The sequence below is a fragment of the Carex rostrata genome, chromosome 27 (assembly GCF_964058835.1).
Source record: "Carex rostrata chromosome 27, lpCarRost1.2, whole genome shotgun sequence".
Classification (NCBI taxonomy): Eukaryota; Viridiplantae; Streptophyta; class Magnoliopsida; order Poales; family Cyperaceae; genus Carex; species Carex rostrata.
In genome coordinates, this window is record NC_135944.1 from 4,399,210 (window position 1) to 4,420,532 (window position 21,323).

The 21,323-nt window shown below is 33.0% G+C and overlaps 3 protein-coding genes across 3 annotated transcripts; 1 reads left to right on the plus strand and 2 right to left on the minus strand.

Moving 5' to 3' along the window:
- Positions 1 to 484: 484 nt before the first annotated feature.
- LOC144545140 (cysteine endopeptidase RepA-like) lies at positions 485 to 1,078 on the minus strand. The gene is made up of 2 exons (XM_078293725.1): positions 800 to 1,078; positions 485 to 689 (listed from the first exon to the last, which is right to left on the minus strand). Exons 1-2 carry the CDS (start codon positions 985 to 987, stop codon positions 500 to 502), a joined length of 378 nt encoding a protein of 125 aa, XP_078149851.1. The 5' UTR covers positions 988 to 1,078; the 3' UTR covers positions 485 to 499.
- Positions 1,079 to 2,944: 1,866 nt separating this feature from the next.
- Positions 2,945 to 3,895, minus strand: LOC144545139 (fruit bromelain-like). The gene is made up of 2 exons (XM_078293724.1): positions 3,456 to 3,895; positions 2,945 to 3,222 (listed from the first exon to the last, which is right to left on the minus strand). Exons 1-2 carry the CDS (start codon positions 3,783 to 3,785, stop codon positions 3,040 to 3,042), a joined length of 513 nt encoding a protein of 170 aa, XP_078149850.1. The 5' UTR covers positions 3,786 to 3,895; the 3' UTR covers positions 2,945 to 3,039.
- A 12,470-nt stretch (positions 3,896 to 16,365) lies between these two features.
- LOC144545138 (uncharacterized) lies at positions 16,366 to 18,943 on the plus strand. The gene has a single exon (XM_078293723.1). It carries the CDS (start codon positions 16,398 to 16,400, stop codon positions 18,924 to 18,926), a length of 2,529 nt encoding a protein of 842 aa, XP_078149849.1. The 5' UTR covers positions 16,366 to 16,397; the 3' UTR covers positions 18,927 to 18,943.
- The last annotated feature ends 2,380 nt before the right edge of the window (positions 18,944 to 21,323 follow it).

Here is a 21,323-nt window from a genome sequence, read left to right on the forward strand (position 1 = left end):
TAGCATCAAGCATTGCAAAAAGAAATACTAGCAGCAAGAACAATGGAGATCAAGAGTGAAAGTTCAGAAGAACAGAAGGATGAAATTTTATAAAGGCATTGGCAAGAGGAATGTTTGAAGAATTCAAAGTAGGTTTTGTCATAATCAATTTTGAATTAAGGGGGAGTGTTGAAAATTAATTCAAAATTAATTTTTAGATAATCTTTGCATTGGTTTAGTTTAGTTAGAATCAGTTTTTAGACGCATGAAAACTGCAATGACTATTTAGGCATTGGTTATTTTAAGCATAGTTATTTTAGGACTAGTTAGCGTAGTGGTTAGTTATTTTTAGCATGTTGTGTAGTGGGTGCTTAATTTAGGGACATTGTATTGCTTTAAATACTGCATAACTTTATGTACTTGAGGAAGAGAGAAAGGAAATAAAGCGTTGTTTCTATTCAGAAAAATATTCTTCTCTCTTCAATCCTTTGCATACTGGCACAAAGCAGTGCAGTATTGCTTAGTTTATCCCAACACCATAGCCAACGACTGCAACAACATGGTCCAATTTGTTTCCACAATACCCTGTGAAGAGACCACCCTTATAGAATTGGAAATCCTTCCCAGAACCCTCTAGCGCTACTGAGACCGGCTGGTTTGCCACTGCATTTAGCAATGCTGCTTCACTGTTTTGCACCATTTGATAGCCGCTAATAATTTTTGCCACAAAATAAAAAATAATAAATGAATACCAATATAGATAACTTTTATATTAGGTGAAATTAGTATATTTAAGTTAGAGGTATTAATAGGTTCAGACCTGATAGTTGCGGCAGAAGCAGACATTCTTTTGGAATTACAGAGCCCTTGTTTTTTGGTGTAAGGGTAATTGCTTTCAGTTGTGAGGCCTCCGTTTCTTATAACAAATTTGTAGGCCTCCTCCATGTTGCCACCTTGACATGAGCCCTTACCAGTGCAATCCAGAACCTCCTGCTCTGACAAGGACATCAGCTGGCCGGTTTTTATTTTCACAATGCTTTCTATTACTGCCACTGACGAGAATGCCCAGCAAGATCCTTTGTATGAATTGAATTCAATTAGTTTAACTGAGGTTTATTCATTTTGGGTTATGATATTATTACTAACTTGGCCCAGCACTGGTGGGCACCATACTAATACCAGTTTGGTACTGATTGCTTCTTAGCCACTTAGGATTAGGTAAGCATAAATATATTACTGAATTATAGGGCCACGAATATGAACTTTGTGTTGAAAATTAATTCAAATTGATTAAAGCATGTACAAATCAGTTTTTAACAGCATAAAAAACTGCATTGGTTATTTTGGGCATTGGTTATTTTAAGCATAGTTATTTTCGGACTAGTTAGCGTAGTGGTTAGTTATTTTTAGCATGTTGTGTAGTGGGTGCTTAATTTAGGGAAGTTGTGGGTGCTTATTTTAGGAACATTGTATTGCTTTAAATACTGCATAACTTTATGTAATTGAGTAAGAGAGAAAGGAAATAAAGCGTTGTTTCTATTCAGAAAAATATTCTTCTCTCTTCAATCCTTTGCATACTGGCACAAAGCAGTGCAGTATTGCTAAGTTTATCCCAACAAAATGGTATCAGAGCCAGGTTTGGTGGGCAAGCAATTGAAGGCAGAGTCAATTTGCAAGTGATGGTAGAGTCAATTGGTGCGCAACCATGAAGAATTGCAGCAGCAGCAATTACTAAAGAAGCATTGACAACCTTGAAGACGGCATTTCAGGGAAGTTCTCGAGTTGTGGCAATTGAATGGCAAATCCTACATGAAGATTTGTTGCATATGAAAATAGAAGAATCAATGCAGATTCTTCTAGTGAAGAGTCACATTCGTTGTCAACCAAATTCAAGCATATGAAGACAACATCTTAGAGCAAACCATGGTGGAAAAGGTGTTGAGAAGCGTAGCACCGAAATTTGATCACATGGTGGCAGCAATTGAAGAATTAAAGGATCTTTCAACCTATTCCTTTCATGAACTGATGGGATCACTGCAGACCCATGAAGCAAAGTTCAGATCAAAGGAGAAAGGAGATGAAAGGGCATTCTACAGAAAGGGGGAGTCCTCTCAAGGCAGAGGTGGACGTGGCCTTTGTAGATTTGACGAGTTCTTGTTTCAGCACGACATAGAAGATGTCAAGTGCTTCCACTACAAAAGATACGGCTGTGTGCAAGCCGATTGTTTCAGAAAACAAAGGGAAGAACAGCAAGCATGCTGTGAAGAAGAAAAGAAAGAGCAACCCATGCTTTTCATGGCGTATACAGCACGTGGAAGGCAAAGATCCACAATCTTTGAAGAAGCAGTAGGAAATGAAACATGGCATCAAGCATTACAAGAAGAATTGGTAGCAGCAAAATGGAGATCAAGCGTGCAAGTTCTGAAGAACAGAAGGTTGACATTTTACTGAAGGCATTGCCAAGAGAAAAGCTTGAAGAATTCATAATCAAACTTGATATAATCAATTTTGAATTAAGGGGGAGTGTTGAAAATTAATTCAAATTGATTAAAGCATGTACAAATCAGTTTTTAACAGCATAAAAAACTGCATTGGTTATTTTGGGCATTGGTTATTTTAAGCATAGTTATTTTCGGACTAGTTAGCGTAGTGGTTAGTTATTTTTAGCATGTTGTGTAGTGGGTGCTTAATTTAGGGAAGTTGTGGGTGCTTATTTTAGGAACATTGTATTGCTTTAAATACTGCATAACTTTATGTAATTGAGTAAGAGAGAAAGAAAATAAAGCGTTGTTTCTATTCAGAAAAATATTCTTCTCTCTTCAATCCTTTGCATACTGGCACAAAGCAGTGCAGTATTGCTAAGTTTATCCCAACACTTTGTTCTGCTATGCTGAGTCATTTTTTTGTTCAGTCTTGTACGAGGATATACCAGTAAAAATAATATCATTTGGTTTCAACCAATGGCTTTTCTTATGATGGTCAGGAAGTAATCTTATAATTTGTTTAAAAACTTAACTGACGTTGCTATATGAAATTAAACACCAACAATATTAAAATTGATTACAACAGTATAGTTGGCAAGGAATAAGTCTGTGGAGAGATGTTAAATGGATATCTTATCGCACACATACCACAAGGGTTTTGATTCTTGACCCCAGTAACTGCACCATGATCTCTCCAGTCCATTTCACTTGGCATATTATCTAGATTTGCATACGTAAAAGGTTGTTCCACCTTTGTTTCCTGTGAGACAAAATCAGAGAATATAAGTTATTCCTAGCTATTGCAAAGCCTGTTTCATGAAATGAGAGCAATGCTAAGTGATATCATGTAACAGTGTTTGCAAGCAATAGTTGGTTCAACAAGCAGATTAGTGGTATCCAAGTACTTCATCTTTTCCTTAGTAGAAAAAGCAAAAGGTTTGTCACTTGAGAAAAAGTAACTGATACAAATATAAGAGAATAGAAATCAAGCACCTCTTTTACCGCCGAAGGTTTTGGCTTAAAGCCAAGGTAGGAGGCCTTGAACTCTTCATTGGTCAAATCAGCAAACCGGTTCAGGCCAAGCCGGTACGTGCGGTTTCCTTCACGGTTGACGGATAGCACGTACTCAGCATTAGCCTTGAATATTTCAAAGCGGTGTGCCTTCTCTTCAGCATCTTTGTATACAAGCCCATATTGTGCCATCCATTTCTCGTATCGTGCTGACATAGGCATCTCAACGGTAGACAAATCAGTGGCAACAGTCAAGGATACAAAGGCAAGTAGTATTGCTACTAGCCATACACTTTGAGAAATGAAAGACATGGTTGGTTGATTTTGCTTATAGCTTCTGGTAAGGTGCTTGGTGTAGTTATCTTTGCAACAACTGAGATGGGGTATTTATAGATGAGTTTGTTTATGGGAGGGAATTTTTTAGGCAAATGGGACCGTATATAAGAGGGAATCATTTAACAATGACGAAAGATATCTCAACGCCCATTCATTGAAATGGTTTGCATTCAAAATGACGTACCTGTAAAAATAAATAATAAGATAAATACAGAAATTGACTACTAAAAGTGAAAAGATTATGCCTATATCTCATCATTTTCACTAAGCTCAGTAGGACTTAAAACCTTCTATGTGCTTCTGTTACTTGGTTGAAAATAACACGGTTCATATAATTTAATTCAGTAGATTCATGTATTATTCTTTAAACATCTATAAACAACCAAAGTATATAAAAATGAAGTTGATCAATTTATTTTCTCTGTGTACAAAATATTTTGTGGAGCTAAGCTGTTAAGGTGTGAATTTCTTTGAAAGCTTCTAATCCGTTTGATTGGTCTTACAAAAGTTGTATTTAAAATATAAAGTAGGGATGAAAAACCGGAAACTCTGTTTTGAAAAACCTTATCAATAGCAATTTGCTCTAGCAAATTGGGGACAGAAGAAATTCGAACGACACACAAGCTTAAAGTTACAAATGGTAATTTCAAATTGCAATAGAAATTAGCTTAAATTAAAAATTAGCTCTGCAAAATATTGGAGTCTAGTCAAGGAACATGGTGGTTTCTTCCAATCACAACATGTATTTTCCTTTTCTTTTTCTTTTTTTATGTTAGTACCTTGCCAGTCCAACTAGTAGAAGAGGACGAACAAGAAGTGGTAGTGCTACGTACATCAAGAGGCAGAGGTTTGGTTTGAATAAGATTTTGATCGAGTGGTTCCTTTGATGCTTTCATATTGTCAGTAAATGTAGTTTACTGTTTTATTTAATTGGGTTGCTTGGTTTTTCTTTCATTAACCCTTTTAGTCATGCTGGGTTGCATAAAACAATTCAGATAGATGTTGTTGTTGAGGTGGTTTGGTGGCAGCTAGTAAATACAATTTAGGTCGTTTATTGTAATGTTGTTCTAACTGGTATCATCACCATGTAGTATCATTCTTTTTAATGTATAGTTTCGAATGGAATTAGTGGGTGTCCAAATGGGAAAGAAGGAATTGTCTTAATTTTTTACTTCTATGAAGTTTTTACAAAGAACACTATAATAACTTTTATGTTCCACTCGTTCCATTCAATAAATTTTCTCGGATGTTGACCTGAGAAGATTAAGCTGCCACTATTTTCCAGTCACACTTACCTGACTTGACAACTGGGCTCAAAAGTAGTGCACGTTCCCTTTTCCATGCTCACCAAACATTCAAAGGCTAAGGAACTTCTTGATTGAGTTGGATTGACACATATGAGGCTCTCAATTATCAGAACATTTTCATTGAGGTTGTTTGACACATTCAAAGGCAAAGGTCACCTTATGTAATGCCGATTAGATCAGGTTGCATTTGCAAGATGCTATCTGAAACTTCTGATCGAGTGTCTCATATCTGTCAATTCAATTTAATAAAATAGTTCTTTGGCCACTGAATGTTTGTTAAGCAGGGAAAAGGTAACCTGCACGACTTTTGAGCCCAGTCGTCAAGTCAGGGAAGTGTGACTGGAAAATAACTAGCATTTTTATGGGATGTTACATAACTAGCTGCCACTAAATCACCTCAACAACACAATGTATCGGAATAGTTTTATACAACCCAGCACGACAAAAAGACAATCAAGCAACCCAATTAAACAAAACAGTAAACAAAAGCAACTGACAAAATTAAAGCAACAAAAGCACCACTTAGCAAATCTTATTGAAAACCAACCTCTGCCTATCCATGTTGCACTACCACCTCTTGCTCGTTCTCTTCGACCAGTTGGACTGGTATGGTACTAACATAAAAAAAGGAAAAATACGCATTGTAATTTGACGAATGCGCAATGTTCCTTGACTAGAATCAAATATTTTGATGAGCTAATGTTTATAATTTTGTAGAACGAATTGCTACTGAGAAGATTCTTCAATACAGAGTTTGTAATTTTGTATCCCCACTTCATATTTTGATATTTTTTATGTATTTTATACTTATTTCAAGTATAAATATTTAGTGCAACTTGCAATGAATACTCAATAGTTGACTGGATACTCTCAGTCATGCCCAGCTAGGAAGGCAATAAATTCATCACTTCGATTTATCCCATAAATTAAGTTATTAGTCAAGTCTCTCCTCAATTCTGTCCACATATATTTTCTTTTCAATTGCAATCACTCTACATGCGTCTCTACTCAATCTCTTCTTTTCTCACAAACAAATTTCTACATTCCTTGTCATTTCTTTTTCACAATAGAATGTGGACCCAACTTGCTACTTATTACATATATTCAAATATTATTCTATCCACATATCTCTTCCTGGTATATATATATTATTTATTTATTTTTATTTGTTTGCTTATGAGCATGTTTCTTTTAGTTTTTATTATTTTATTTATAATGAAAACAAGCAAACCAATTTTGAATATAAAACTGTATCTTCATCCTTTTGTTCATAGCAATTCAGGAATGTGGAATGATACTTCACTTTCTGAAAAAAAAGAAAGAAGAAAAGTACAAAACTAATAAGAAAAAAGAAGAACATACAAGCTTTGAGGTAGTACCTGAGCAATTATCCCCTTATGTCTCAATGTTACTTCACTGCTCCAGTTTTCCCCATGAAGCTGGAATCTGTTAGAAATAATATATATTTTGGTGGAGGGAAGAGAGAAATGTCCAACACAAATTCTGAAAATTTTGTATTCAAACTTTATTTCTTCTCTCTTACACATACAAAATAAACACAACATCTATATGTTAACCTAAGTTAACCTTTAAGCTTCCTAAAAACATAGAGAAGCATTATTTATAAAATGGAGAGATATTGATTCCTTTTCTGCAATTTAATGTCAATACAATCAAATTTTAAGGAGCATTCTTACTTATTTTATCAGAAGACGATGTTAAAAAAAATAAGACACAAATAATTACTTTCTATAGTATAAATTATCACTTGTTATTTAGTGAATTATTATTTCTTGTTGTACAAATAATACGACTCACCAAATAACAATAAGCTATTAAATCATCCGACTCACCAAATAACAATAAGTTATTTGTTGTTCATTCAAAGAAAGGGCCCGCTATCAACATATCATAGATCTTCATTCTTGCTACTTGTTCAGAAGGAGACAAAGAAAAGATAAGGTAAAGAAAATTTATGTGGTCATCAAGACGAAGTATTTGATTTGATCATTCCATTATAATGTTTTCACAATTCTCTTTGATAGTTTTGATACTACATAAAAGTGAAACAAATATGAGTGATATTTTGTCATAATTTTCTTATTTTATTGCATTTGTTTTAGCTATTTAATGATGTGTATAAACTCTACATTGAAGAAATCCGTTGGTGCAACTCAGTAGTTAGAAGTGAATTAAACAATAAATCTGGAGGCATTAAATTAATACAAATAAAAGAAAGCATCCTAGTTCCAAGATAGTGGTAATTGTAACAAAATGGAAAGATAGATTTGGCCCTTGGGAATTCCCAGTTCATTTTCCCATGGTCTTCTAGGTTTGCCTTTTCTTCTTATTTGCTGCTAGTCAATAGCCTTATCTTTAGGCCCACGTTCTTCCTTATTTTATCATTCATTTCTTCATTCATTTTCATTTTTCCTCCATGTGTATTGTATGTCTTATAGAATATAGAGTATTTGATTTTTCCAAGAGGTTGAAGAACTAGTTTAGAGAAGTGGATGTTAAGAAAGAACAAAACAAAAATTATCACTAGCTATAATAAGAATTACTTATATAGTGAATTATTAAACAAGTAGTTGCATTTCTTTCTTGTTAAAATTTAGATATTACGATGTTTGCATAGGTATATATGTGTATACCATGAAGAAACACATTCATTCATATTTTCCTGAAGTAGAACAATCTGAAGGCATAGAATGGATGCAAGCAAGGTTCCTAGATATTAGAAAATTGTAATAAATGGAAACATGGACTAATTTATACCTTGGGAATTCCCACTCGTGGCATGAGGTGCTTGTATTCCCTTGTAGTTGCATGCTTGAGCGCCCTTGCTGTGCCCTGTCTTCCCAATACTGTAAATCATCTATACCAAGAGAGACATTTTTCATCTCATAGCTAGGTTAGCAATTGCAATCAATCTGTGGATACACACTGAAGAGGCTTATCCTACAACTATGACAATGACTAGGACTAGGACAGTAACTATGACTATGACGAGGACTGTAACTATTGATAAATATTTACACATAATTATTTCTTAAAATATTTTTACCACTCTTGCTGCATGTTATTTCTCAGTGGTCCAACATTTACACATAATTATTTCTTAAAATATTTTTAAATTGTGTGGCTTAGGTGCTAGAGCTACTCTTTCTGTTATAGTGAAAACTTTTTTTTCAATTTTAAAACACACTTAGGCTGCACAAAATGAATTTAACAATATATCCACAAAGAATTTAAACATAGCTAAATACAATGATTAAAATAAGCGTACAGTCCTCCTAGTCACTCCCTCAGCGAAAGGGAAACAACTAAGTAATCAGAGCGTAGGTTGCCGAGGGGCAACCACAAATTAAAAGCACACAAATAAAACATCTACAATACATAAACAATTTTTGGAGCAAAAAAGGCCGTAGATTAGATTTAGGCAATATCTGTCTGCAGGTAGTAGAAAACCATATACCTCTTCTTCATTGTTCATATTGTACACATAAATAATCATTCAAAACTTTGGCAGAACTTGTGAAACATAGGTCTAATATTAAATAATCAGGGAATGTGTTGATCACCGTGGTCCGCTCTAAACAAAGTGATATGAAAACGAAACGAAAGGAATGTAATTATGTACCGGTTGAGAAAGGAGATGGGCTTATGAAATTATTTTAGTCAGAGAAGCTAGAACATACTTTTCAGGAACAAAGAGGAAAGGGAAAAGAAATTTATAATCCCCTTCTCCAGCTCCCCTTTGAGATACCTGTCCTAGAGAAACCAAGTGGGAATTGAAGCCTAAATTAATAAATAAAACCAAAGGAAAATAATATCTCCAGTACACTATGCAACCAATGTATTAAATGCAACCTCAATCGAGCCGTCAACATGGTGTAAGCTATGTAACCAATGTACACTGAAAATGTGAGAAAACTGAGAAGAATTGTGAAGATTAATTGCTTCAAATTGTGTTACTAGCTAGATAATCTTTTGTTACTCATAAAAGAAAAGTTAATTTTTATTACGTATTGTGATTTGCTATATAAAGTTATTTGGTATGTAACTTTATGAATTTTATATTGTCATATTTGCATTACTAGGATTGAGGGCATTTCTCTATGTTGGCTCAGTGATTCTCTTATACACACTCGACTGTATAAAAAATAAAATAAATAATAAGTAATGAAAATCGTATGTATGGAGCTGGTCACTTGCCACTGAATGAGCAGTCAATACGCTATGCTTGACTAAATAATTTTGTAGTTTAATTACACATGCTGATTAGTCAAGTCTCTCCTCAATTCTTTCTCTAAATATTTTATTTCCAATTGAAATCAATCTGCATCAGTTTAAAAACAACTTTGTTAGTACATGGATCAATTTCATTTCAATTTCACATAAGGTTGTGAACCCTTTACTTCATATTCAATTATTCTTCTATACATAATAATTTTTTACCTATTACCATATTTATTTTATTTTCTTTATGGTTCTACGTGAAGAGGAAAAAATATATATATATAAAATAAATTACGACTTGATCAAACACGCAAATTCATTTTGGTGGAAACCCACCCAAATCCTACAATTTGCTATTTAATTACTAGAACGACTCCATTATGAGAAAATTCTTCAAAACAGAGTTTCCAATTTCTCATCCTAAATTTGTTATTTAATATTTTATTGGCATCGTAGTTATTTCATTGGTAATCATAACATCTTTATAAAAAGCTATTAAATAATCCGACTCACCAAATAACAATAAGTCATTTGTTGTTCATTCAAAGAAAGGGCCCGCTATCAACATCATAGATCTTCATTCTTGCTACTTGTTCAGAAGGAGACAGAAAAGATAAGGTAAAGAAAATTTATGTGGTCATCAAGACGAAGTATTTGATTTGATCATTCCATTATAAGTCAATCTATAAATCAGAGTAAGTCAGCTGTTTAACTTTGAAGAAAAATCTTCTTTATGGTTAATTAAACAGAATTCTGTTAGAGGTAAAGAAATCTCTATTTATTAGGTTTTTTTTTTTTGAAAAATCTAATTTAATAGGTTTTATTAGCTTTGTTAAAATAGATAATATGGTTATTAGTTATGAAACTCTTTTACGCAATTTTTGTCTAAATTGACAATCATATAATATAGATAGAAGTGATATTTTTTTTTTCACTTTCTCATTCATCAAATAATTAAATTCATAGAACCGAACTAAAGGGTACACATATATTCACTCTACAGCAGTTCATGGAATATTATTTTCTTTCCAATTGCAATCTCTCAACATCAGTTTCCTCTTCTATTTTTCTCTAATAAACTCATTACTATATTCCCTTTTGTTCTCTTTCAACAATAAATTGTTGACCTGTAAATTATTCTATATATTCAAACCCATACCTGTTAGCTTAGGAAATTCTTGATCATTATTCACATCTTTGAATTTTTCTAAAGCCGAACCTAAATATTTTGAACATACTTCGAATTAATAAGGTTTCAATCCACGTGTTATTATTTCTGAAGTTCCTTTATATCATTATGTTTATAAGTTTATAATTTATAGACTTGTATTATTCAAATCATTTGATATCTTAGACAAACTAATCGAATTTCGAAAACCAAAACGCATCCGAAGGTCCAACAAATCGAAAGCATATCCAAAAGTTATATACTACTAATTCTAATAGTGATCATATATATATAGATGATCTTGTCCAAGATGTGATATATATACGGTTTGGATCGACTGTTTGGAATTTCAAAACTTTGAAAATGTAGAGTGTAATTCAGTGTCACCAAAAAAGGGTGTAATTGGATCCCTCCTCATATATATATATATATAGAGAGAGAGAGAGAGAGAGAGATGAGCTACGGTGAGTTGCGAAGTAAAACACGTTTCTACTTCACGCCGTATTTTTATTTTGAAAGTCCAAATGACCGATCTGAACCGTTAGATGTGATCTCCATATTGAAATGTACTTGGAGACCAAATTTTACATTTTTTGAAATTTTTTTACTATTTATTAAGCAATTTTGAAAACTGCTATTTCGCTGTGAACAGTAAAAAAAAGTAAAAATTTCTGGACCATCGGATCAGCAATTTTCAAAATTGCTTAATAAATAGTAAAAAAAATTCAAAAAATGTAAAATTTGGTCTCTAAGCACATTTCAATATGGAGATCACATCTAACAATTCAGATCGGTCGTTTGGACTTTCAAAATGAAAATACGGCATGAAGTACAAACGCGTTTTACTTCGCAACTCACCGTAGCTCATCTCTCTCTCTCTCTCTCTCTCTATATATATATATATATATATATGTGTATATATATATATATATGTATATATATATATATGTATATATATATATATATATATATATGTATATATATATAGAGATGGGCTATGGTGCATTGCAATGCATGAACCCCCTTATGCATTGCACTATAATCATGGATTTAAAGTCCAAACGACCGATCCGAACCGTTAGATGTTTAATCCATATAGAAATGTGCTTGGAGACCAAATTTTACATTTTTTGGAATTTTTTTACTATTTATTAAGCATTTTTGAAAATTGTTGTTTTGCTGTGAACAGTAAAAAAACAGTAAAAATTTTCTGGACCATCAGATCAGCGACTTTCAAAATTGCTTAATAAATAGTAAAAAAATTCCAAAAAATGTAAAATTTGGTCCCCAAGCACATATTAATATGAAGAACAAGATGAACGGTTCGGATTGGTCGTTTGGACTTTAAATCCATGATTTAGAGTGCAATGCATAAAAGGATTCATGCATTGCAATGCACCATAGCCCATCTATATATGAGATGGGCTATGGTGCATTGCAATGCATAGGCCATGGTGTGCATTGGACCATAAATCACCGATTCAAAGTCCAAATGACCGATCCAAACCGTTCATCTTGTTCTCCATATTAATATGTGCTTGGAGACCAAATTTTATATTTTTTGGAATTTTTTTACTATTTATTAAGCCACTTTGAAAATCTCTGATCCAACGGTGGCTTCTGATTTTACTGTTCCAAACAGTCACCGTTGGATCAGCGATTTTCAAAGTGGCTTAATAAATAGTAAAAAAATTCCAAAAAATATAAAATTTGGTCTCCAAGCACATATTAATATGAAGAACAAGATGAACGGTTTGGATCGGTCATTTGGACTTTGAATTGGTGATTTATGGTCCAATGCACACCATGGCCTATGCATTGCAATGCACCATAGCCCATCTCTGTATATGTATATATATGTATATGTATATGTATGTATATCTATATGTAGAGTTAGGCTGGGGTGCTATGGATAGCATAGTGGCCTCTATGCTACGGCTCAATATTCGAGTTTTCAAAATTCAAACGGTCGATCCGAACCGTTCATCTTATTCTCCATATTAATATCTGCTTGGAGACCAAATTTTATAATTTTCTGAATTTTTTTACTATTTATTAAGCCACTTTGAAAATCGCTAATCCAACGGTTTTACTGTTTTGTGCAGCCACCATTGGATCAACAATTTTGTAAAATACTTAATAAATAGTAAAAAAATTCAGAAAAATGTAAAATTTGGTCTCCAAGCAGATATTAATATAGAGAATAAGATGAACGGTTCGGATCGATCGTTTGGATTTTGAAAACTGGAATATTGAGCCGTAGCATAGAGGCCACTATGCTATCCATAGCACCCCAGCCTAACTTTGTATATGTATATGTATATATATATGTATATATATATATATACATATATATATATATATATATATACATATATATATATATGTATATATATATCTGTGTGTATATATATATCTGTATATATATATCTGTATATATATATCTGTCTGTATATATATATCTGTATATATATATGTATATATGTGTATATATATATCTGTGTGTGTATATATGTATATATGTGTGTGTATATATGTATATATGTGTGTGTATATATGTATATATGTGTGTGTATATATGTATATATGTGTGTGTATATATGTATATATATACTAGTATCATACCCGTGCGTTGCAACGGAGACATATTATAAGAAACAAATATATTAATGAAAATAATAATTATCTAAAAATTAAAGCACATGTTAATAGAAAATTTATATGATTATGTATTTTTAATTAACTTTAATCGTGATCTCTAATAACAATTTGATGATGTGATGATTCTTTATTTTTAAGTACCAATGATATCAAATAATAATATCATACAACAATTCAATATCAATATAATATGATATCAAAAAACATAAATAAAAAGTGTTATTGTGTGTATGTATAGGATATAGACACACACACACACACACACACATATTATAAGAAAAATATATATTCACACACACGTTCCAATTTATATTCTTCTTTGTTTCCAATTTAGAATACACACACACACACACACACACACACACATACATACACACATTGATATATTCTATATTGAAAATATATTCTAAATTGCCCACACCAATATATATAGAAACAAAGAAAGAGAAATAAGGAAATAAAAAAAAAATGATTTCCATTGTGATCTGTATAGAAATGAAGAAATAAGAAAACAATAAATAAGAAAATGGAAGGTGGAGTCTTCTCAATTAAAGAGGAGAAATATGGAAATAAAGGAATAAGGAAACAGATAAATATATCGCTAAATTTCAAAATTTATTCAATTTTAATTGTAACTTATCGTGTGGCAGCACATGTAGTGGGTATGTTTTTAACTAAATTTAGACTTCTATATATAAAAGAGATGCATTTAATCAAAAGAAGACAAATTATGTAATTGGAGAGCTGAGATCAAATCCGAAGTTTCATCTCTCAATCGTAGCCGTTGGCGGATCGGACACCCAACGTGCTTAATAATAGAATGGAGATATATGTATATATATATATAGAGAGAGAGAGAGAGAGAGTGACTAATGTTCATTCGAATGTATATGGCCGAAATACATACGGTCCAAATTCGACTTTTCAAAATCCAAACGATCGATCCAAACTGTTCATCTTGTTCTCCATATTAATATGTGCTTGGAGACCAAATTTTACATTTTTCTGAATTGTTTTACTATTTATTAAGTATTTTACAAAATTGTTGATCCAACAGTGGCTGCTGATTTTACTGTTTTGTTAAGCCACCGTTGGATCAATAATTTTGTAAAATACTTGATAAATAGTAAAAAAATTTAGAAAAATGTAAAATTTTGTCTCCAAGCACATATTAATATGGAGAACAAGATGAACGGTTCGAATCGACCGTTTGGATTTTGAAAAGTCAAATTTGGACCGTATGTATTTCGGCCCATATACATTCGAATGCACATTAGTCAATCTCTCTCTCTCTTTCTATATATATATATAGAGAGAGAGAGAGAGTAAAGCTACTATACATTGCAATACATAGGCATTTGTATACATTAGACTATAAATCACTGGATTCAAAGTTCAAATAACCGTTTATCTTGTTCTCCATATTTGGACTTTAAATTCAGTGATTTATAGTCCAATTGATAAAAATGCATATAAATTGCAATGTATGGTAGCCTTACTCGTGTGTGTGTGTGTATGTATATATGTATGTGTATGTGTGTGTGTGTGTAATATACACATACATATATATACATACATAGATATACATATACACATATGTATATAGATATACATATATAGATATCCATATGTATATATGTATAGATATGTAGATATATATATGTAAAAGATAGATGTTTATAATTTAAATTATTGCATGTAGAGGTTTAAGTGCTTACAAATATCATTGAAAAAGATTATGCACATAACTTTAAAAGCTTAGATATGACACTAGAAACAAAAGTTAAACATTAAATAAATGAGGGGCACATTTGGGGATTTATTTGGAGAGCAATTATCAAACTCTTTATATATATATATAGAGAGAGAGAGAGAGAGAGAGATGTGCTACGGTGAGACGCGGAGTAAAACGCGTTTGTACTCCACGCTATTTTTTCATTTTGAAAGTCCAAATCGTCGATCCAAACCGTTAGATGTGATCTCCATAATAAAATATACTTGGAAACTAATTTTTACATTTTTTGGAATTTTTTTACTATTTCTTAAGCCACTTTGAAAAATCTGAAAATCCGGGTGGACAGTAAAAAAACAGTAAAAATTCTGGACCACCGGATCGGCGATTTTCAAAGTGGCTTAATAAATAGTAAACAAATTCCAAAAAATGGAAAATTTGGTCTCCAAGCACATTTCAATATGAAGAACAAGATGAACGGTTCGGATCGGTTGTTTGAATTTTCAAAATGAAATTGTTTTGCTATAGAGTAAAAAACTTCTTTTACTCTATAGCTCACCATAGCTCATCTCTCTCTCTCTATCCATAGCAACCCAGCCTAACTCTATATGAACGGTTCGGATCGACCGTTTGGATTTTGAAAACTCGAATATTGAGCCGTAGCATAGATGCCACTATGCTATCCATAGCAACTCAGCCTAACTCTATATATATATATATATATATATACTTTAGTCAATTTAATATCTTATATAATCATAATATTAGGCCCTTAGAGGCCCGCTAATGTCCAGGCCCAAATTGCCCCCCAGACAATTCCACTAGTGGAAGGCCATGACAGCTACAAATTATGTATAAAATATTTAAACAAGTTAAACATAACTCACACGGTTCTTATTACTTTTTACACGGTTGGCAAATTTTATTGAAGTTTTTAAAACCAAATACGTGGACAAATCTATAATTTCTTTTTTGTTCAAAATCAGGAACCATGGATGAGATATATTTTTGAGGAATGAAACAAACATTTTTTTAATTTGTTCCCTCTACCATTAATTACACCTTCAGCTAGAGTAACTGATTAAATTTTGGCATTTAAAATAAACATTTTGGGTTGTTGATGAGCTGGAAAGACTTGACCACTGGTCTCAAAAGTCATGCAAGTGCAAGTTCCCTTTTCCCCAATTACCTAATATTTGATGAAATCATTTTCAAGAGTCTCTTTCTTCCAATCAATGAGTATAATAATTGAACAAGTGGATCCACTTGTAGCCAAGGAGAACAAATTCTGCTAGAGGTATAGAACTTTACCCTTTTTTAATCAGTCAAAGTCATGCACACGCGTTTTATTAAATTTATACTTTGTTATTATTTTAATTCTTATTCATGCATGGTCTTATATATATCGATATACTTACATTTCTTCAATTAAGAACTACTCCAAATTGGCTTGTTTCCTCATTTTCCATACTCCTGCAATGGCACATGATGCACTTGTTTCCATATTACTTCTCTTCTCTTTCTTCATCAAACCCCCCACTCTAACAGAAGCCCACTGCCTTCCCGACCAGCGTCATGACTTGATCAAACTCGAGCAAGGTTTCAACACCACTGAACTCCAGTCATGGAATGCAAGTACTGACTGTTGCATATGGGATGGCATCACATGCGATGAGAAAACCGGTATGGTGACTGCACTCAACCTTACCAATCGGTCCATCTCAGGCGAACTCAACCAAGCTCTGTTCAATCTCAGCTCTCTTCGGTACGTCAACCTTGCTGACAACAACTTCTATAATATTACCCTTCCACAAACCGGATTTGAGCGACTTGATAATTTAACCCATCTCAACTTATCCTATTCTGGCTTTGTCGGTCAAGTTCCAATCGGCATCTCTACCCTCAGAAACCTTATCTTACTTGACTTATCAGACTTCTCCAGTACTAGTACCAATACCTTGTATCTCCATGATACTGGCCTAAAAACCTTTCTCAGCAACCTCACCAATCTCCAAGTTCTTCGCTTGGATTCGGTCGACATTTCACTTGATGAATATGAGTGGGGCAACACAATTTTTCAAGTAGGTTCAGCTCTCAAGGAGCTATCCATGGCATCTTGTGGATTACGGGGAAATTTCCCTGATGAAATATTCCACCTTACAAATCTAACGAAACTTGATTTATCAGACAACTCAATGTTGTCAGGACAACTGTCAGAATTCAAGAAGCGAAGCTTATTGCAATCTTTGGATCTTGCAAATACCAATTTCAGTGCTCCAATACCAGATTCAATTGGAAATCTCCAATACTTATTGAAATTGAGTCTTTTCAACTGTAACTTCTATGGAGAAGTTCCGCCTTCAATAACAAACCTTACAAGACTCGAATATTTGAACTTAGGATCAAACAAATTGACAGGTACGATTCCCATGTTTTTGTTTTCACACCCTTCATTGCAAATTTTGCAACTATCTAAAAACCAATTGTCAGGATATCTACCTAAGTCCTCAAATGGATCATCAATTTTGGAAGTTATTAATCTTTCCTACAACAATCTTCAAGGACAACTATTAACTTCCCTATTTAAATATCCCCAGCTCGTTCAATTAATTCTTGAATCAAATAACTTCAATGGTACATTCAATTTAGATGTCATCAAGCATAATATGAATCTTGAATTTTTGTATCTCTCCAACAACAAGTTGTCAATTATTGAAGGAAAAAAACATAACGAATCATTCTATGCCTCATTTCCCCAATTACAAGGACTAAGTCTGTCATCGTGCAATTTAACAATGTTTCCTTCTTTTCTGAGTTATCAAACAAATATTTTTGTCATAGACCTCTCAAATAATAGTCTCTCCGGAGAGATTCTCCATTCCATTTGTAATGTGACGTTGCCTTCAGTGCTTGATCTTTCATATAACAATTTAACTAGTACAGTTCCACCTTGCCTTCTAGGAGATACAGAATTGGAAGTGCTTAACCTGAAAAGTAACAAATTAAGAGGGCCATTACCACAAAATATTAGTCAAGCATGTGCACTTCAGGCAATAAATCTGAACGGAAATTTAATAAATGGAAGTTTGCCCGAATTACTAATGTATTGTAAACCCCTTGAGATCTTAGACCAGGGAAACAATCAGATAGCGAACAAATTTCCATATTGGCAGGGAAATCTTGAAAATTTGAGAGTTCTTGTCTTGGGATCAAATATGTTTTATGGAAAAATTGCAGACATGGAAATCAAAACAAATGGAAATGATTCCTTCTTTCCCATGCTAAAAGTTCTTGACCTTTCTTCAAATCATTTCAGTGGTACAATGCCTAAAAATATTTTTGTGAATCTGAAAGCTATGATGGTTGCATCAAATACAAATCCCCTATCTTACATTACGTATGTAGCTTCAATCTCATACAAAGGTCTGAGTTTAGATCTCATAAACTCACTTGGCATATTCAGCTACATTGATATGTCAAATAATGAATTTTCGGGGAGAATACCCGGAGAGATCGGGCAACTCAAGTCACTTGATGTTCTTAACCTATCACATAATGCCCTAATTGGTCCAATTCCATCCCAACTTGGTAAATTACAACAACTTCAATTACTGGATTTTTCCTCCAACCAGCTTTCCGGACACATTCCTCAAGAACTCACCTCTCTCACCTTTCTTTCTGCACTAAATCTCTCATACAACAATTTGGTTGGAGAAATACCACAAGACCAACAATTTTCGACCTTTTCGAATGCTTCTTACTTGGGTAATCCCGGATTATGTGGTAGTCCTTTATCAATGCAGTGCCCAACAACTCCTTCAAATGATGGGTTTAATAAAGGTTTTCCTCCAAGGTCTTCTACTGATATAATTGAGCTTTCTGTTTCTGTTGGATTAGGGCTTGGTGTGGGATTTGCATCTGTAATTTGGACTCTGGTATCATGGAGGAATGGGAGAGAGAGGTTTAATTTAATTGTAGATAGGTTTTACTTTCGACATTTTTACTGATTGATGTATGTAAGAGCTTTCTATTAATAAGTAGGTACGAACCACTGTATTTTCTAAGAGCTTGGACTATGAAATGCCAATTTTTTATGCTATGCAAAGTTGTGGTTAGGAAATTTTTGTATGATTGTTACTTAACGTAGGCATCACTATTCTCCCAAATGGCATATAGGGAGATAGGAATGGATTCGTCAATAGTCGCCATTTGGTTCGTCAATTTATCATTCATTCATTTTCCAACTGTTCTGTTATTCAAATGACGATGAGGCTAATTGTGCAATACACATGTACAAAAGTTGAGGCTATTTATTAAAATGATGAGATTAATTATCCAAATGGTCCAAACTAGCACTGCACTCACCTATTTTTAACCTTATGATCTTAGTCAGATGATGAAGTATTTTTCTGAGTGATTGTTATTCTTTTGAACAAACCTTTATTTTAAAAATAGTGATTTTAATTTGTACCTATCAAAAATAATAATAAAAGATTAAAAAAAATTATATCCAAGTATATTTTAATATTTTAAAGTGGGGAACGTGTTGAAAGTCATGGAATCGGCTGTTGGAAATTTAAATAGAAAGACAATAATGTAAGATATAATTGGAGCACAAAAAATACTTTAACCCTACTGTAGTTATAATAACTGACAAAAATTGCACTTCTAAAACATTTTTTTTGTGTTGTTGATCTGAGAAGACAAAGCTGGGAAACAATCCTATAGTGAACAGATTTCCCTATTAGCTGGAACATCTTGAAATTTTGAGAGTTCTTGTCCGATTAAGCAATAATTAACAATAGTTAAATTAACAAGGAATTCGGAGAATGATTATAGATGTGCTCAAATTATATATATGAGAATTTATTTGATATTCTCAAGCACTCGTATGATAAAAAAAAATTAATTAAATGTAATGAAACCTGAAATATAATAGTTTTGAAAAATAAAAATCTAACGATAACACTTAATTTACCAAAGAATAAGAGTAATGGACATATTTTGGATTAATCATTTGAACTCGTGATTTGGATTTGGGCCTTTCGGCTTGCGAACTCATGATTTGAATTTTTTTTACTATTTATTCAGAATTTTTTAAGACAGTAATAAAAAATATTAAAAAAATAATAAAAAAATACGAAAAACCTTGTTTTGAAAATTCTGAAAAAAATAGTAAACAAATTTCAAAAAATGTAAATTTTTTATTACTATAATAGTGAAAATTTAGCGCAAATCCACATACAAAAACCATGTAGGCCTTCTATATCCAACCTCCCAAATATATATTATTTATATTCCCTACCAGATTTACTGTACACACCAACAACTCTGACAGATGGGACCCACATACTAGGCCCCATTTGTTTTCACTAAGTCTCTCTCAGACGAATGTCAAACAAATTGCGCCGCACTGACATAGTGGGGTACAGACCCCTAATGTCTCCTCAAATTTATAGGACATTTATGAATAATTTATATGACTTTTATAAATTTGTTGGAAATTTTCTGGAATTTATTTGAATATCTAAATCCTGAGGGTATTTCTGCGATTTTCTGGATCTTTAGGGACTCCCATACAAAATCTAAATGTTGTGGATCAATTCCGAGATTTTTAAGGCTTGGTAAGTTTTCAAGTCAAAAGGACTTTTCTGTGAATTCAGAAAACCACCAGGTTCTTTGGTGTAAACCTGTTGGTGTTTTCTGTTCGCATTTTTCATCTCCTTGGGCCTTTATCTGTTTACCCTTTTGGGCTTTAACCTTCTAAAGCTCGTTTGCTTATATTGGGCATCATTGAAAGTACTAATCTGGGCTTCAACGATAATTTTTTACTTCTTTTGATTTCTCGGTCTTTCTAATTTCCATGGCAAGTGCGGCCCAAATTTCTTTTCATAATGAAAGTTCGCTTCATTCTGTTGTGTTTCCGATCGGATGGGTTTGGCTAAACTCAGGTTATGGATCCGATAAGAGCTCCGATCATGTCTCAAGAAATCCGGCTACAAGGCACTGAAGTTCGGACATGAATGGTATCATTGGTGCTTGAGGAATCACATGGTACCCCTACTGTTAGTCAATGATGGTTTGATTAACCAAGGAACTGCCACTTTCGTCAAATATTTTAAGTTCATTCAGATAAACAAATTTTAATGTTTTATATCAATTCCAATTAGTGTTCTGTAATGTGATCATTGTTTCATTATCTAGACTCGTCAACAATATTGAATTAACGTTTGACATTTTATTTTGAAGGGACTGTAAGAGAGAGTGTGGTACTGATACCAGTAGTCCAGTATTGATATTTGTTTTACCTTTAGTTGAAGTTAAATTAATTCAATTTATAACCTCTGAAAAATCCAACCCTGAAAAATCCATCAATGTTGGAACGAAACTGACTTGACAATCAC

Bases quoted from the DNA above. Each gene is read 5' to 3' on its own strand.
- LOC144545140 (XM_078293725.1), bottom strand. From the start codon at position 987: ATGTCCTTGTCAGAGCAGGAGGTTCTGGATTGCACTGGTAAGGGCTCA. The intron at 690-799 runs GTCTGAACCTAT...AAAAATTATTAG, and splicing joins GCTTCTGCCGCAACTATCAG to CGGCTATCAAATGGTGCAAA.
- LOC144545139 (XM_078293724.1), bottom strand. From the start codon at position 3,785: ATGTCTTTCATTTCTCAAAGTGTATGGCTAGTAGCAATACTACTTGCC. The intron at 3,223-3,455 runs GTGCTTGATTTC...TTTGTCTCACAG, and splicing joins AACCTTCGGCGGTAAAAGAG to GAAACAAAGGTGGAACAACC.
- LOC144545138 (XM_078293723.1), top strand. From the start codon at position 16,398: ATGGCACATGATGCACTTGTTTCCATATTACTTCTCTTCTCTTTCTTC.